This window comes from Anopheles marshallii, chromosome 2 (genome assembly GCF_943734725.1).
Source record: "Anopheles marshallii chromosome 2, idAnoMarsDA_429_01, whole genome shotgun sequence".
Lineage (NCBI taxonomy): Eukaryota > Metazoa > Arthropoda > Insecta > Diptera > Culicidae > Anopheles > Anopheles marshallii.
This window is the reverse complement of record NC_071326.1, coordinates 32518381-32537709: the sequence shown is the minus strand read 5'-3', so window position 1 is coordinate 32537709 and position 19329 is coordinate 32518381. Positions and strand designations below refer to the sequence as shown.

Sequence of the window (19329 nt, the reverse complement as noted above, 5' to 3'; positions counted from 1 at the left end):
ATAAATACTCAGCTGAAGCAATGCTTTGTGCGATGAAAGTTTTGCATGTTCCCAGGGAATCAACTATACCAAATTTGATGAGATAATTAATTGTTCTCTATTTTGTTAATTTTCTACATTGTACCACTTAACATGGGTTTGAACAGTTCTGAAAGAATTTCAACACAACAAAAAGATGACGCACACAGCCCTAATTACTTCCAGCTGCTGTCACGAATAACTACAACACGCGTATGAAGAACATTGTAGATGTGCAACGTTATGAAAGATACCGGTACTATAATCTGCTATAAACTGCCATGCTGCTTGCAGTAAGCTTCCTACGCCCTGAATAAAACCTTCACATTAATTGTGGACCATCTTTTGCCGCCGGTTCAGCCGGATCGTGAACTCAGCAAACCAAAGTTTGGTGGAATCTTTTATGCGAATTACGAGGCACATGCACATAAAGCTACGGAGCTCCAACACCTTCGACACGTGGCATCGGCCGAGCTAATGAATTCACAATTACGTCATAATCCTTCAGAACACAAGAGCCAGAAACTCTCGACGTAATTCAATTATGCTCATAACATTGCCCATCATGTTAGCACAGGAAACGCCTTCAACGCAATAGTCGGCCAGGCATCTTGTTCGGTGCCGCTGGTGGAAAATGTGCTACCATTCCCAGCGGATCATCAGCACCGGCAAAGCGCGCCATATTGTAAAGGTAAACAAAGTGTGTAAGTGCGTCAAACGAGCGAGTAGCATTCCTTCGTAAGGCTGTGTGTGACGAAACCGAACCGGGTTTGGGATTTGTTCTTCCGTTTCCCGAAACGGACAAATTCACAAAAAGGCACACAAAATGATCACTAAAACAGATTCGCGTCGCACCCAACCTCACTAGTAACTCTTTGACCGCATGCCAACAACGGACCCGCTGTGGAAACATTCCCCGCTTACACCGGTACACATGATCCGGTTGGATAATTGAGTAAGCCAGACCCTGTTGTTCATCACAACGCATCATCCCACGGCCCATCCTTCTGACGTGAGCCATCGCCACCACCAGACGCATTATTTGCTGCGTGTTGTAATGCTGTTTGTGTTTCGTTAATACCGTCACGAAACTCAATTTCGGGCGAATTTCACCATTGAATTCGGGGTCGGGATTTGAGCCACTTCAACTGTGGATCTTCGGCGAAGACGCTGGATTCATCGGCTCCGACAAATCAAAATAGACAACACGAAAACAAAACTCGTCTGCCGCGTGCCGTTCAGACTTCGAGAAAGGCTTTTATGAAAATTAACGACAGCTGGGCAGTCGAAGCAGATGAAGACGCAAAAGTTCCCAGTTGGGCCTATTAAAAACCATCTTGATAAATTTTTATGCGCATATTCCGACAACGATAGCGGTACGGTCTGGCCGCTCTTCATGAATAAAAAAAAACATATATACATTCCGACAACGGTATCACTCGCACGATGCGCATCCGATCGATCCTAGTTGGGGACAACCGTTATAAGTTACCGTGCGCCATGGCTATGACCCTTGTGTTCATACTTTTTGATACATAGAGCCATGAAAACCGATATATTTTTTTCCCTTTTTTGTCAGACTCCTGGCTCGGAAGCGTTGTCGAGCAGTGGGAAAATAAATATCCGATGGCAGCATAAACTGAATGCGTAGATCGCCTTTGGATAAGGGTCACCCGTAAGGAAACCCCACCGTATGAACTCAACAATATATACAATACAACCGGAGTGAAATGTGTCAAATTGTAACCATCCCCAAAACGGAACCTGACCCGCTTTTCAGGAAGGAAAATGATACATCATAAAGTGCGCAAGCTTAAAGCTCGTTACGTACGATGGCTTCTCACATGCGGAACAATAACGGTTCGTTTTGGTAAGCGTATTTAAAGACATGGGTCGGTTCGCTTTTCATTTCACGCTGCTTACTGCGTTGATTGTACATCGTTTGTGTGAGGGGAAAATGTTCAAACGGTGCGTCGATCGACCGGAAGGAAATCGGCAAACAATGGCCAACCGTTTCCTGCGCATTGATTCTTCACTTCACACACCTCCGGTGCGTAGGGATGGAACAGCACGAGCGAAATGCGAAGCGTATACTAATTACACGACTCTTTGCTGTATGGTTTCTCGTTCCTCCGTGGATAAAAGGGAATCTAAAAAAAAAAGGGGAAACTTCCCCGAAATCGTCAGAATCAATCACACGCTAGCTCCTTGGCAGGTTCATTCCGTGCACCACGTTCGGAAAATGGATTTTTTGTGTAATCTTGCAACCCAAACGTATGGCGGTATGGCGCTGTGCGGTGAAAATATTATGACAGATAATCTATTTTTGAGTTCATCATCCAACAAAGCCAAACTGACGTTACATCCAGCAGAGTATTTTCCTTTCCTCTTGCGTGGACGTATATTTTCCAACCCCCCCCAAAAAAAACCACAACTCCCGAACCCGCCTACAGTATCACCGGTACCGGGTTTGGAATGCAATCAACGAAATTTCAAATTTCGTTACTCGTCCAATGACTCCAGTTCACCGCCGACCAAAACAAAGCATGCTCACCAAGCATACGGTCGCAATCTGGTACTGTCCTTCCTGGATGTACACTCTGCTCTGTGTGTGCAACCAAAAATTGCCTACAATGCGATACAAGGCATCGGCTACGTGGCAAAGTGTGCGGTCAACCACCACAATTTGCCCAGCCCCCAGTAAGGAAACCACCGGCCACAAAAGTTCTTAGCATCGGGGCTGGAAATTTGGCTGTGAGTTAGCAAAGTTTACTAAAGGCGTCAAAGTTTCCCGAGCACTTTTTGCGCCCGGGATAAAGCTGTGAGATTCATCATCGAGCGACCACAATTATTCTTCCGGTTTTATTATCTGGACAGAATGGTCGAATGCACAACAACCCCGTCTTGTAGATAGCTGTGCAATGTGCAATGGCTTTCAAAACAAACAACGATGGTTGGTGCCATTTATTGTAGGTATTCTACATCAGTGATTATGCGTGTAAGCGGGTGATAAAGCTCTAGGGAATTATCATTTGTGAACATTTTTCGCTGGATTGCACAATAATGTGCTTTTCATACACTCCCAGAGATGCACAACTGGATAATACAGTCACGGATCGGTACCGGTACTGTAGCGAGACGCCTTAGCTTTATGAAAAGCTACTTAAAAGCTGAGCTATTAATCAGATAAAGCTTGGTTGGTCTCGGCTAGAGAATGACATCTTTGATTCCACTGCAGTCATTTCCACGTCTCAAATTAATCTAGATGCCTCCGGACATATCTACAAGTTACATCTTACAAACGTTGGTTGGAACTTAAGGTTTACGATGCTTGTTTTTCCACGATTTTTTTTGCCCTAAAGCACTGTGATCAAGCACTTTGATGCTCTTCATCCTTCAACAATCTCAGCTTACTCTTTCAATTCGACCCAGATTCGGTGCAAGTTAAAGATTTGTCAAGTTCTTGTGCGATAGTTGTAACGATTGCCGAAGTTTGTGACCACTGCCGGAGTTAGAGGTGACATCTTCCTCACTTTCTGAGTTTTGAGCAGAATGAAATCGACTCTATTCAGTGCTTTTTCATTATCACATTCGTCATGCACAAAAGTTTGTGCAAATGTGTGAATCGAGAATGCTTTGCACTGCACTGAATTCGTCTTCCAACAGCTCGGGTATTGAGAAAAAAAATCCTTATCTTCCTCCAAATATCCCATTTCAAATTGAAGAAAATCATGAAACGATATGCATCAACTACATCACATTATCTCAAAAACTCTGCAAGTATTATAAAAAATTTCAAAATCAATTCGCCGTACAAAAAATAAGCCCAAATTAGATTTTACTCAAACCCTACATGGTGTAAAGCCGTGTCTTACCGGTCCTTGTTTGCTTACCTTTTGTTTCGTTTGCACATCATTGTTAATGATGTACTGGGCCGTGAACGGATAATAAATAATAATCTACATCTCCGCCAACGAGTAATTAGAGTTTCTACGGTACTTCATGGATTAAAAATTAATCTCATTACGAACTCAACGAAATGAAGTGCCTTAAATCAATACCAACCATTCAGCAACGCGGCATGAAATTCATCTCGTATTCATGTATGAATGAAGCTGATGTTGATATTTCGGGCCAAAAGTTCAACTTGAAGCTGGAAGCAAAAATTGATTTGAAGGACTCTTTTCGACCAAAATAGAATGGAACTGTCGGGTTGCGGAAGCAACACTTGAAGCTGAAACGTTCTGTCTTCACCGTAGAGTTTTGTGAGGTTGAGCTTCTGTTTGCACAAACTCCTACACCAGCCAGTATCCGTTGCCATTGGCAGAGCAGCATTTCAGGTCTATTAAATAGCTTAGCTAACTTGGCGCGACTTGCACGCTCTTCGCCTCTTCAATGGAGCCCTTAATTAAGATTCCTTCAAATTAAAGCGTTCATGAAAGCAAAAGTGTTTCAACGGAGGAATTGTATGATTCTAAACACGTTTCTGATGCGCAATATTAGAAACACAGCTTTTGCAGCAAGATGAATGGAATACAAAACCGGCGTTAATTCGTGTGGGGAGGGGATAAAATATGTTGCCTTGCGTATTGCAAACTTCAACAATGCGCAACCAAACATTAGATAACAACTGTTGACTGTTCTGTTCCCATCCCACCGAATTTCAGACGGCACGATTTACATCACAAACTTGGGAAGCACAATAATGAACTTTTATCATCCGGTTGGTTGGCATTTTGTTTTTTTTTTGTTTTCAACTAAAACCAAACACAACTTTTCCTCTCATCAACGTTCGGTACAAATTTCCGGAGGATATTGTCTTTGATTGGGACGACAGAAAAGATCAAACAACTTCTTTGGTCTGTGTTGTTTATCGGTCGATAAAGTGTTTCTTCCTATTTGTTTTCCTCGCCTATAGCCATTCTGTGTGCTGTATGTCATGTTACCGGTAAAGTGGGTGATTTATGTCGTATTGCAAACGCAAAAAAAAGTACTAAACCAATTGCCAATTTTCAACGAAATCGTTCGACCGTTTAGACCGTTATGAAGGTCGCCTGATAGTGTTGCACAAGCATTGGCTTTTTACCATGCACTTCATGTAACCGATTTTCCAAGCGTTCTGAGAACGGTACGATGCACGTTGAGGAAATGTGATCAATTTATTGTAGCGTAACACCCGTAACTCAGCCATTTCCATCAGGACGAAATCAATCTTTCGCAAGAGAAAGCTATCAAAAGTTCAAACCGAACCACGTTAAACAGTAGAACGGAACCGAGATGATTGCCTTGCGCCTAGTACGTTCACGAGCTCACTTACAAAATCCTTTGCCGGCACAAAAACCATGGCAGTATGCAAATTAATAGCTACTTGGTAAACTTTCGACCCACTTCCGGCTCACCGGCTCGCCACCCTCGTGGAATGGAATAATTTCCTAATAAGAAGCTGCAGCACTAATTGCAAAACCAACACGCACCAAAGTAGCAGCTGCCGGATACGGAAACTCGGTGTCGCTGCACTAGTTTCCAAGGCGGCACTAAGTGCACTAATTGAAAATGCGCGAACGGTAGCAAGGGTGGCAAGTTTCTTCGTGCGGGAATTAATGGGCAGGTTGTGCATGGTGTGTCTAAGCGGTCAGATTATGAAGTGTCATTTTTCCCCGAGGGCAACTGTGACGTTTTAATTATGTTGAACGAGAATGTTTTGGTTGATGAAAAGTATTACACAGTACGAATGATTCATGAGTGTTTTTAATCAAAATTTGACACTTTTTTTGTTAACCATAGGTTCATCCTTCAAATAGTTTTCCATCGCTTTTCACCACTTTTTCCGTGGATAGTGGATAAAGAATGCCTGTAATATGATCAATCTGCTTATGTTTCATTGACCTAAACTATTAATCCAAACGGATAATATTTGGACTATGGCTCAAACGTAACAACTAACTAAAAACTAACTATATAACTGTTATTTCTTGGGGTTCGGACGGATGGACGCGGAAGCACAGATCGTTTACCATTGTTTGTACGTTTACTTATTACATTTATTAACAATAAATAGATAAAACACTGTGACGTGCGGCAGCGGTTGCCAGCACGTCTGCTCACCGCTGATGCTCAACCCGAAGTCGCCCGCCGATTACGCATACGCGTTGATATCGGGTCAATCACGCATTGACCCGTAAGCGACGCACCTGTGTCACGCACACATCTGGATGTTGTCGCATGGCGCAAACAACCCAGAGCGCAAAACATGCGACAAAGTCTGCATCTGCAACAATAACTATATAAACTTTGGCTGTAATAACTCATAATGGTGATTCCAACAAATAAACAGCATGATCTTCTGGCCATAAATAGTCGTTTTAGTTGTCTACAATGATGCTCACTCATTTATTGTCCGACGTATTGCAGTATCGTCACGCTGCCACATTTCATCGCCAGTCACAATTCCATGTAAGAAAATCCTTTGAAGCACTTACTCACAACCAGGCGAACCAGGATAAGGTTCGACTTCTGTCGGCTTCCGTACATACGGCACGCGATCATTCCCATTGCCTGTAAAGGATGGGAAATGACTAGCTAGGATACTCCAATTCTAGAATCTATATCGAGCATCGTCTCTAGTTGTCCATCGGCAAACTTTCGCGACACCCCGGAAAACGTGACACTTCGTACGGGACAGTGACCGTTTTCAAACGTTACAAACTACTTCCAGCTAGAGCAAGGTTATGATGAGCTTCCACTAAAACTAGATGGCTTTCTGCTGCGTTTTTCATCACATTGAGTTAATGAAGCAAAGGTAGAAACAAAAATAGTCATTTATGGTGTTTTCATCAACCATGTAGTACACATTTCTGCGTAATGGCTGTTAGTGCAAATGAGAGTAATACTGAAGGTTCTTCAAAATGACAGAACTCAAAAGATCAGCATACAATAATCAACCGGTGGTGACATCCAACATCAAACCGCCAAGAACTGTTTTGTACTCCTTATTTTTTTTTTAACTATGAATAACTTGTATCTATCATCATGAGTTTTAAAAACAATGATTTCCTAATGGATGGTTTGTTAGCGTTGTGTGCTGGTAAAGCAAACTGCGCAATACATGTTTCCTACTTCGGTGTGAAAATATCCTCCATTTCGACGAAATTATCACAATACGTTACGAACCATTGCAGGCATTAATTTACTTTTCGCAGAATCACTCATTTTCCAAACCATGACACACTAGACGCGCTGGAATAGCAATAACGTTCATTACAGGAAGCATCTCTCTTCATCATGCTTACGCTAACTTAATAATCATCCCCTAGAAGAGTCTCTTGTCGATGCTCCCGGCCATGCGCCGGAAGGGGTAGGTATGATTTTTTTGTGTTTTTGTCCGTAAGCACATTCTCGTACGATATGTTCATCTTTAGCTTTTCTTTCCCTTTTGCTCCTTTCACCGTTTCATGCTGAGCTTACGATATGCCATGTCCGATGGCACTATGCCTTCCTTCCCGATGGTTTTCAATTAAGCCGGTGCTTCTGCACAATAACTCAATTAGCTAGTCCGCCGGCATTTCATTCTCGTTTTGCTCACACTGTTGTTTTTGGCTTTTTTTGTTCCTTCCATTTTCAACGTGTTAGCTACAACCTGGTGTTCCTGATACTCACCTACGGCATCCCGATGCTGATCATGATCGTCTGCTACTCGCTGATGGGCCGTGAGCTTTGGGGTAGCCGCTCGATTGGTGAACACACCGAACGGCAGCTGGAGTCGATGAAATCGAAAAAGAAGGTAAGTGTAGCTGACCAAGTTAGGATACGGTGGTGATTTCTTCCCATGGGTTGGTATCTACCCAGTTGACAATGTGAGCGTTCCGTTTGGTCTTATGCCCATTTTTTTCCCAACTGTTGACACACTACAAGCGAATACTGTCCAAACGGAAAGCTATTGGTTTTTACCGTTCGTCCGTTTTTGCCCTCCGATAAGCCATGGAGGATAACCCATTCCGATATTATTTTTGCCCGATGATTACCCTTTTTTCTCTACGACACTTCCTCGTTTTCATTCATTCAACTTCCGTGAATGGTTCTGGTACGAAGCATGACGCTAAAAATGTATACCAAACGATCCGGGTACCGTGCTGGTCGGTGTGCGCCATTAGAAGATAATAAAAAAGTCCAGCGAACATTGGTATCGATTCGATCGAATGACAATCACCATAAGCAGTCGAGCATGAACGACTTGGGAGAATATGAAACCGTAGCGAGAATTTCATTCGGTGCCAAGCAATGGAAAATAAGACTAGCAATGGAGTCAAATCGCAACTTTAAACACACTCGTTAGCTGACCTTTCGTTGATATTTAAACGGAACCTTTACGCAATCGATGATGCCCAGTGTCGTAATAGCTGTTTAATTTAGAGCGAACATTTTAATTGTCATTTTTAAGTTGCAAGCGCTACCAATAGTAGAACTTATTGGAACAATTTATCGGTAACATAAAATATATAAAACTACGATATCCATTACAATTAAACACTGTGCCATCTAGCAACGAAAGGAAAACGTGGATTAAAATACCCTATGTCGTTACACTGTAGACCCTCGCCGTTTCAATTGTGGCTCGGTTGGACGCGTCCTATAAGGGTGGCTCACTGTAATACGAATTATTTGCGAAGCGAATCTTAATTCTTAATTTTGAACCATAATTTCTTCCTTTTTTTCCTTTCCTGCTGTGTGTATGTTCACTTGGATTCTTACCTTTGGATATTTCATTTTTAGTTGCATCCCTCCGGTCGACTTCGGATGATTAGAATTTCGAACTTTGTACTCTCCTTTCCGGATGTGCCCTGTTTCAGCCTGCTTTGAATGGAAATTAAATTTTACGTTGTTTAGGTCCTTTTTTATACTTCTATTTTCCGTGGGTAGAATACGGTACACTGACAAGGTTGGCCATTATACCGTTCCACGGACGGGCGTAGCATATTGAACAAGGGCATAACACTGAAGAAGTGTGATAATCGAGGATGGACGATGGAATTTTAAATTGGTTATACATTTGTTATGTACTGTACTGTTTTATTCTGCATGCTTGCTTACGTATCGTGAGGAACACAACAATAGTTCCACGGTTGGATGAGGAAATAGGCGTCCTCGATAGTAGCTCAAAGTTATTTTGCAACGAGTATTCAACAAATTTCCAAATAACTTTTATTTCAATTAAATTGCTTCGTGTGAAGCAACTTCGTATTCATTTATAATGTGAAACTCGTAGCAATCCCGAACGAGCACAGTTTGAACAACCGCCATATCCGTTTATGACGCGTTGATATGCTATGACCGGCAATGTGCACCTGATATTTCCAATGAAGGCCATGAAAGCCGAACGCTAAAACCATAACACAAAGGTACGGTAGCACAAAGTTTACCGGGCACTTTCATCGTGCGTCAACGTCGTTTTCCGTGTGCGAAAAGTCAAAAGGAAATCGATTTTTTATGCCACCCGTAGTAATCTACGGTAGGATCCAATTTCTTCGTACCGAGCTGGATCCCTGCAGTGGGCAAACGGAGGCCACCGCCAACAAACGACCAAATCTCCCACACCAGACATCCACCGGTCAGGTCCCGCTCGCTGGGAGAGTGATTCATTTCCGAAATCAAATTACACTAAACCTTCCTGATCCTTCCGAAGAGGCTGTGACACACCTTGTGGTCGGCTGCGGACTAATCAATTACCGCTTCCCGACGGCCAATCGTTAATGTAAAAGAGTGGCCACTCTACCGGCTCGACACCTTCGGCACGTGACAATCTTCATCAGTGGAAGCGAAATCCCTCAAAATCTGGGACGCGAACACAAAGCGGAGAGTTTGGGCAGATAAATTAAATGACTGACAGTTATCGGTCAACGTTTGGCGGATTGGGACGCTAGGATCACTCGATTGTCACCAGGGTTTAGGCTACGTCGTGGCGGATGGTTCGTTGTGTGTTGATAAATAAACTATCATTGAATCAAGCTGGTTACCATGAACCGTCAAACAAATTGACACTCTATCTGTTTCAATCATATTTGACGTGTACACAGGTTTGGTGGGGAAAAGGTTTCCAGAAATACGAACACCGGGTATTTGCCTGAGGCAATTCAACTCCCGAGGGCAACCGTTTCGGTGTGAAAAAGTTTTGCAAAAGGAAATGATGCTTTGCTGTAGCCTGAGGTGTCATTATGAGATATCGATGGTGGTTTTGCAATGAATAAACATCAATCCCATTAGTATCGATGATGTTGGTTGTATATTCCACAGGAGAAGACTGCAGGTTATTTGAATAACTCGGTATAATTTCAACATATTCTATGCTATGGATGCACATAACAACACTCTTGTTGGGTATGATTTCAACAATACGTGAAACATTCTTGAGCAGGTGATGAAATCAACGAAGATATCTTCCATTGAAATCAAATCAGTAATGCGTTAAATTCTTGAAGAAATTGTTTCCATTGTGAAGATGGAAATCCTCAAAAGGGCACAACTTTATGCTTATTATTCTTGTACTTAGGGCTGCTTCAATTTAAGTACTACAACTATGAACATATTGAAAAAACAGTGTAATTTATCGATAGAGTAATATCGACACCAAATTATAGATAGTTTAAGGACAGCAAGCCTTTGATTAAAGCAACACAGTTTGGACTGGACAGTTAAAAGTAAAGGGAAGCCTGCTTTCAAGCAATATTGTTATTGGTATTATGTTATTGTGAATTCTCAGTAGTGAAGTATCAAATCAGTGACCATAATTCCATGGATGTTCCGATCCACTTACACAACTAACGCAGTTTTCTCAACGCGGTAAGCGTGAGGGCTTATTCGTTATGTTTTTTTTATGATGAGATGAACGAGTGTGCAGATATGCCCATTGTTTGAAATATGCGTTTTTGTTGATCTTGATCTGATTGAGTTTTGTATCATTAACTGGCTGAGGATCAGCCGTCATCATTAGCCACAATAGGGGTCCAATTCTTTTAAAAATCTCTTCAATTGTCAAAGTAGAACAAAGCGTTGACTATTGGTTAAATCAGAAATCATTCCTAATGTAAAGTATCACGAAGAACATACGCTTCAGAAAGGTAATTCACGGAATTCAAGCAAATAATTAAATAATCTCGTCACAAGATTAACGACAAACCGTTCTCTTAGGTCGAATAGGTCATACTACTCTACTTCCACAAATAACTATTAACCCAATTGACGCATTTATTAATTTGTCTGCCCACGAATTGCAAACCAATGATAACTTAGCCCCATGGACTATGGACATAATTTTCACTAGATTCAAATCATTAATAACTAATCTGAGGGTACATTTCAAAGCGTTAGTGTTTTTGATTCTGATTTACTCAAACGACCAAAGTCTCGAGGCATTCTCGTTGCGCATCCTCGTCCAATGTAACAAGCACAGCTATTCATTTTTTCAATAAGCCATAGTGTTTCATTCCCACAGCTCCAACATCCTAGCGCCGGCATCATTAGCAACAAAACAATGCCCCTCCTGTCGTCCAGAAAAACAAAGCTTGTCAGGAAGCTGTGTACAGTTTTCGTGTTGAATTAGCTGAGGTTGGCAAGGAACTTTCACCGAAGTGGCTTTTCTTGTTAAAAGATGAAATTGAACAGGGACGAACCATGGGTGCTGCTGGTGCTGCTGAAGCAAGAGCTGCTCGAATGCGCTTTAGCACAAGCATGTTCGTTTGAGCGAATGCTGAAAGGTAAAGACGCTTTCTGTGTTTGTAGAATTTGGAGTAAGTTTGTTAGCAGATGATTTTCATTGTATCGAAATAACATCGAACTGATGGGTAAACCCAGAAACTAGCCACCAGCAATCTGCCAACCAATGTTGAACCATTTATGAAAGAGAGAATGCTCTATTCACTACTGTACATGGTACATGGTGCAAGATCTACGAGAGGACAGTTGCTGTTGGATCTGGATGCTAGTCTTTAAAGCCCTTCACTATACTTTTTGCAGCTCATAGATATAGAGCCAACGAAATAGTTGTGGCAGATGTGGTTTTGAAGAAAGTTTCTCTGCCCAAAAACCGTGTTGTGTAAAATGTTAGGTAAAGGCAAACTTTCTTCATACCCATTCCTAAAACTGAGTGCGTGGTATTCTTTCACATTCAATGAGAGAATTTTTTTGTGCAGCACATCTTTTAATATTACCAAAATTTGCCATTAGCTATCCACCAATAGACTTTAAGAAATCAAATTTATGAAATGAAAAATACGCAAACATTAAAAACAACAATCACGAATTATCCGTGCTACGATACGACAAGGACTGTTTGTAAGAGCGTTGAACCGTAAAGCTGATTACGAAAACTGGCCGGAAATTGTCTTGGATGTCATGAAAACAATGGCCTAAGCGGATACAAAATAAAAACAATGTTTAAAATTAATTTTCTTCTTTTTTTCCACTCACTTCAAACGTGATCCGTTAATTTTGCGCGGCGCACTTGTTATTTGCCTGCCGGTTATGAGGTGCAAAAAGACATAAGGTTCGTCTCACAAAATGGGTGCCTATCGTATTCAAGGAAATGTTTACCCACGGGCAAAAGGGACAAGCACGGTGCGTTGCTGTTGTAGATAGAGCAGAAAAACAAAATGGTGGCTGTTGGAAAACTTTTTTAATCATTTGCTGTACCGCTCGAGGTGCGTTAGCGTTCCCATGTTCAAAAGCTTTCGCGTAAAAAGTCTATCTGTTCTACTTGATCGAGAAGGTTTCTATCGTAAAAAGGATGTTTTGTCTAACAACTCAAAAAAGGGGTATGTAATTAATATTTCTCCTGCATATTATACGAACTAATTAAGTGCGATGGTTTTAAAATACATAAGCGAAACTGCGTGCTTCAAATTAGCCAGTATAGCTTCCAGCACAAACAACAAGCCTCGCAGGTTGCATGCATTTTTCATTCGCATTCACTAGCATGGCTTTTTTTCTTTCACCGAAAGTTTCTAGAAAACAACACGCTCATCGATTCGCAGTAACAACCAAATTAAATGTGACTTCTTGCAGATGGGATGGACATGGAACGGGTTAAAGGGATTGAAATGCGTGACAACACGTTGCCAATGAATGGCTGCCAGATTTGAAACGGTGTAGAAAATGGTCCTATTGGGCTGCCATGGGAATAGCGGTCATTATCGTTCGCTGCTTACCCGTGTTCTGACACGCCCGAATCACGTCATTGGGTTGGACGAAAAGTGTGACCTAATGACATGTACAATACAATGCCATATTTCGATTATGATTCCATTTAATGTGACTACAGTGGAGCGTCGATTATTCGTGCTCAAAGGGCTTCGAAGATTACCGGGTAATAGATACATCTCCTTTTTATGATAAAAAAAACAGCGTATAATGTATTATGGGTAAGGCTATTCTTGGTGTATAATTTATTATTTCTGTGTGATTTATTATTGGAAAAGAATCTGTAGTTGTTTTTTTTTCGAACTTTTCAATTGTTTTCAATTGTTTACCATTAAACACGAGAACATGTCTGAAAAGGTCAATTTAATCCACTAGCCCGATTCAACATCACGCCAAGTTTGAGTACCATAATCGATTCTTCCATGCTGATCGATATCGATTATCTTCACGATGAGTTTCCTTCTTTTCTCCAAGGGCACTACAACCTCATACTGCTCCTTGTGCATCGAATGGCGGACAGATACTTTATAAAAAACCATTATATAGTTTATGGTTAGTTCTGAGCCTTATCACCTGGTGGTGCTGAATAGAACAGTATTTTAATAACTTTCGGTAGTACCTTTCATGGGTTTCAACCTTACCTGTATCAAAATTAGCTTTATGGAATGGACCGACCAATTATGAGCAGCTGTCCATGTGATAACTATTAAAGATCAGTAAAATCGATAAAGGTTTTAAGGACCCTCACAGTGTGAAATATCTATCGTTATTGATAAGCCAGCTTTAGAATTTCCCAGCATGATTTGAACACCAACACATCAATACAGAATAGACAGGCTTGAATAAACAAAAGAAAATTTACACGTGTACTCTTTCGTTTGCCTTGGTCTCATAATGCCTCTTTCCCTCGTTTTGCTACATATTCCACTACTATTCGAACTGAAATCGGTTAATACATAACAAAGACGATTGTTACTCTAACTAAAAATTCATTGACGCTCCATGAATGCTCTAAAACAAATCACATTTCAGGCTCCTGGCAGAAATTTAACCAAGCGACCCATTTTTTTATAAACAATAAGCTCTTACTGCTCTCAAAACAGCTCTGTCAACTTTAAGCTGTAAGAATTGTTGTGTTTCTGTTTCAGTCTGCTCAAATGTTTTCTGCGTGGTTTAGTTAGGTTATGTAGGCCACATTATACTGAATGACTTTTAAAAGTAAATAAGAACAGCACTTTCTTTTCCGAATTAATATAAAATTAAGAAGTTGTTATTAATAGTTTTAATACTTTCTCAGAACAACCTCACCTCTCTTCGAAATCCATGCAGTAGACTGAAATAATATCCAATCAATAGTAATCTAAAAAACAAACCGTTAAATGTAGCGGATAAAATATGTTCGACTTGTACTGTGAAATAAAAAAACAGATACAAAACGAGTCAACTACTTTCCTTCTGTTGCTGTATGAATATTGCATAAGATGAGCGCTGTCGCAAAATTTGTTGCAAAAATCAGTCAATATGATGCATAATTCAAACTTTGTTTCACTGACACTCGCCCCGTAGGCTATCGTGGACGGTGCCACAATGTCCATCACTCATAAACGATGAGCCCATGCTGCAATTAATATTGCAGCTATTCGAGACACAACGAACCCGTGTTGGAATGCCATACGGTGTGACATTTTATTCGCACGACATCTTCGTTACAACTCTATCGCGTTGTTTACTTCCGGCAGTTTCTTGTGTCGGGAGCGAAGTTCATTTCAAAGTTTATGACTATAGCGTTCAGCGAAGCTTCTCGCCGACCTACCGGCGACAGGTACGATGGTGCTCCACTTGGCTTTTTGTTTCGCCGTATTCCATGACTTCGCTGCCGCCTCATTTCGTTCCACGGCGAGCTTGTTTCGCTCGGAGAAAGTTACAAGCGTCACAATTCTCCCCATCACTTACAAGAAGTAATAATTTCGAGTAGCTTGCTTATGGCGCTTTTTATGCCTTGTCCAGTGAGATAATCATATCATAAGATCGTACAGCCACATTCGGTGGCAGACCAAAATAAAAAAAGGACAAACTTCCGTTCCTTTTGGCGTATTTGCAAGACACGTACTAAAGTTAGTATTCCCTCTGGGTACATTAGAGTAGAGCGTCTCTGCAGTTTGTTGAGCACCCAGCCATAAACTGGAGCGAATCATGATGCTCATATCAATGCGAGCTTACGGAAGCGATAAAGCGAGAAAATGTGCATGTCACTGGTTTACGTCACAAAACGCATGACTAAACCAGTAGTTTTTTTTTAGTTACTCAAAGGTAAATTTCAAAGAAAAATTACATATTTTCAAATTGAATTTTGAAGATCGAATCAAATTTGTATCACATCTATTTTTATTGCAAAACATTTTTTGGAAGAACCATAACAAATAACAAAAAATAAAGCTCATTAAAAAAAAACTTTAAACACACAGTATTATTAAAATGTTCAATGGTATGGTAACAAAAGAAAAGTTACATATTTTCAAATTGAATTTTGAAGAGCGAATCAAATTTGTATCTCACCTTTTGTGTTTGCCAAACATTTTATGGGAGAACCATAACAAATAACAAAAAATAAATCTCTTTAAAAAAATTTTAAACACAAAGTATTATTAAAATGTTCAACCTTAAACAGCTCCACTTTGCTAAAAATTCTTCACTTCTAAATATAGGTCAAAACATCGCTGGTACCATCGCTCCGCCGTTTCTCTTCTACTCACAACCACAAACAGATTCATGCTAATGGGTTCCGTATGAAAATTGCCTCCACATAACCTTTCCGTGTCAGGCGTGCCACGTGCGTTTGACGCGTTGGAGCTGTCACGTTTGCGTCTCCCTAATCGTTACGAGCGAGTCGTCGCCCATTAAACTTTCCGCTGCCCCTTCTGCGACACGAAGTGCAACCAACAGTGGCACAACACACAGCGGCACTTCCACATTTTAGCAGCCTCCATCAGCGCCCAAAAGCTTAATCCATTCGCTTCCCGTTTCACCGAAAAAGGGAAAAGAATTTTGATGCTGCCCTTATTACACGCCGTTTCGTGTTAGCTGTTTCGTTTGCCCGTCATACACAACTGCAGGACCGATAAGCACAGGCAAAGGAGACACCGTACGTCCGTAGGAACGTAGGCAATGGTTCCACCTTTCCGGCTATCTGTCCGTCCACTAATGCTGCGAAATTTGCATTCTTTCACGTTTTTAGTTACCGTGGAACTTGTATTAAAAAGGCAAAAAAAACGTAGCAATGTGGTGTGCTGTGCGGAATGCGAGGCGGTTCTTTCCTAGCCTGACAGTCGCTTCTCTGAGAAACGAGAAATAATAACATTTCCCCCACTGGCTTCGGCCTGTCTTGCTGGTTGGTTTACACTGGTTACGGGCAAAGTAGTTGCTTAGCATGCAAACAACGGCTGTTGAAGCAATAACGCTCGAAAGGTTAGAAATTTATTTGTCCACTCAAGTGTTTTTCCCCTAACGTTCCAGAAAAAAATGACTTCATAGAGGAAAACCGCACGGCTGTGTCTTATAAATTCAACTCAATGTGGGAAATTTTTCATATGAATTTCATTACAGTAATTTATTGCTCTGCATTCAACCGTCAATTGTGAGTAATGTATGTAAAATTAAATCCTTGGCATCACCCGTCCGGTTCTGCTTTCCTTCCCCAACCAACCCAAACAGGTCACAATTTATTCAATGTTATTGAACATTCGCCCACGCCCCACAACTGGGTTTTGCTTCGATTTTCCACAGGTTGTGCGAATGTTTATAATTGTGGTAACGATATTTGCCATCTGCTGGTTACCATATCATCTGTTCTTCGTCTACGCGTATCACAACAACCAGATGACATCGTCAAGCTACGTGCAGCAGCTTTATCTCGGCTTCTACTGGCTCGCCATGTCCAATGCAATGGTTAACCCCATCATCTACTACTGGATGAATGGCCGGTAGGTGACACTGCTCACGTGTCAAGCGCAAATACATTCTAACGCGTGTATTTAATATCCTCTCATCTTTCTCGTCTCTCTTTTCACCGGCCGCCAGCTTCCGGGTGTATTTCCAGGAAATCATCTGCTTCTGCTGCCTGCAGTTCATCAACTCGCGGATGCGCGATGGTGTGCCCCAGGGCGTGCTGCTGAACAAAAACTCCAACTCCGAGCTGGGCCGCTATCGGTCGTGTAAGTAATGCCCCCTAAGCTCCCGGGGGATTAGTTGCGGGTGTGTGTGTGTGTTTTTTTTGCGGCAGGGACAAACGAAACAGCACGATTCAATTAAGTTTTCCGCCCGCTGTAAATCTCACAAATCGTTCGGATTCTGTGAATCAAGCAGCAAACAGAATAACACCGCCGAATGTGCTGGTAAGCACGTCGATACTATTTCACCAGAGCTGGTTAGAATATTGAATAAGGGTAAGCGAAACCCGGGCGAAAAAGGGTACGACAACCGAAAGCACCACGTTTGCTAACGTACCACAGTCAAGGGTTGTCTTTTTAGTACAAAAAAAAACTATAGTTATTACGGTAGCCCTTACTAACCGAAAGCGGTGAAATATGGAAGACCAACATTAAGCCACACTGGGGTTGAGGAGAGAAAGTTTCGACTGGATGACTTGTGCACGGCAAAATTTATGAAAGGACAGTACAAAACCGAACCGAGTTATATTTTTCTTTTTGCCGTCGAAGCGAGGTACGAGTAGCGCGTGCATGTAGCTGTCACACCGGCAGTATGTTTCCTTTGCCGGATGAATTTTACATGTTCGGTCGCTCAAGACGCTTCTCAAACGAACATAAACTTGCCTCCCGAGGGGGAGGCATCACAGGTTACAATAGCTCACCTGCAGTTTCCATTCCCGGGTCAAAGTGTTTTGACTGGGGTTTTTCCTCCCTGAAATTGCAAGGCAACCACTTAACGCTGTATGTTTTTTTTACTTTTTCCACGAACTCCGAACGTGTTTTCCCTTCGAAAAACAACCTACGCACGATAAAACCAATCTCTCGATGGTACGTTTAACCTGAAGGTTAAACTCACGCTGCGATCCTCCAGTGGAACGTTCCTCAATCACATCTGATGGGATACCTTGCTGCCACCTTATCTTTGGTGTCGATATGTCCAGCATTCTAGTGAAAGCGATGAAATAATTGGGTTTTTATTCCTATCCCTTCATATTCACCCCCCGCTCCCTCCCTCTCTCTCTCTCTCTCTCTCTCACACACTCATTCTTCCTAGTAAGCATTTCAATTGACACCTTCCAAGAATGAAGTTACCCGGGAAATGCATCCGTCTGTTGGCAAAAGCTTTCCCATCGATATTTCGCTTTGCCGACATCGGTGGGAGTAAATGGCGTAAAACGATTGAGCAAAACAGGCGAGCTGGAAGCAAACTGAAGCATACGCCCAATCGGTCGCATTTATTGCTACATTCACCTTCTGACGATTATTTATGAAGGTGCTGAAGTGTTGATAAATATTTAATCTCAAAAAGGGTACAGTTGCACAAGTGGTTGGCTATTCAGGGTGATTGGCTGCCGTCGAGACGAACGTCCAAGAGCTGACAGGGATGGGAATGATAAAATATCTCAAAACAATATTAAGCTACACACAAAGAAACCTGACGAGGAGAAAGTTAAACTTTCGTGCTAGCAAAACGTTTATTCATCTATAGAGCTAATCAATATATTTACTTTCAAAAATCGTTAATGTTTCTAATAGCCAAGCGAGTTTTTCGCTAGCAAAAAGAAAAACTTATTCGCCATGGTCAACTTTTGTGGGGTTTCTGCGCTGTGCCTGTGGCGGCCGGCATTCTTAAACTCAGGTTTTTTTTTGTACACACCAAACCCGACCGTGCCGCTAATCGATAATACCCAAAATTTGGGTCTCAACTTTCCATCATTAATCAATTGCTGTCGGAAAAAAAAAAGTTTCTTAAAGGCCGTGTGGGATAAATTGGAAAGCACCGAACTGAACCTGCCGCCCAACCACTCATCGGTGTGCGGGGAAGTGGTTGGAGTGAATCGAAAAAAAAACGGCATTTAAACCAACCGACGCTTCCCAATAATAGGTGACCATTTTGTGTTCCGTGTGATCGAGTGAT

The 19329-nt window shown here is 41.6% G+C and overlaps 1 protein-coding gene across 1 annotated transcript in view; it reads left to right on the top strand.

Annotated features, from left to right (window-relative positions):
- LOC128709754 (tachykinin-like peptides receptor 86C) overlaps window positions 1-19329 on the top strand; it is a 47378-nt gene that overhangs the window by 27564 nt on the left and 485 nt on the right. The window contains exons 6-8 of the mRNA XM_053804773.1: window positions 7648-7798; window positions 16990-17186; window positions 17284-17417. Coding sequence (XP_053660748.1) covers window positions 7648-7798; window positions 16990-17186; window positions 17284-17417 — 482 coding nt within the window. The remainder of the gene's footprint in view (window positions 1-7647; window positions 7799-16989; window positions 17187-17283; window positions 17418-19329) is intronic.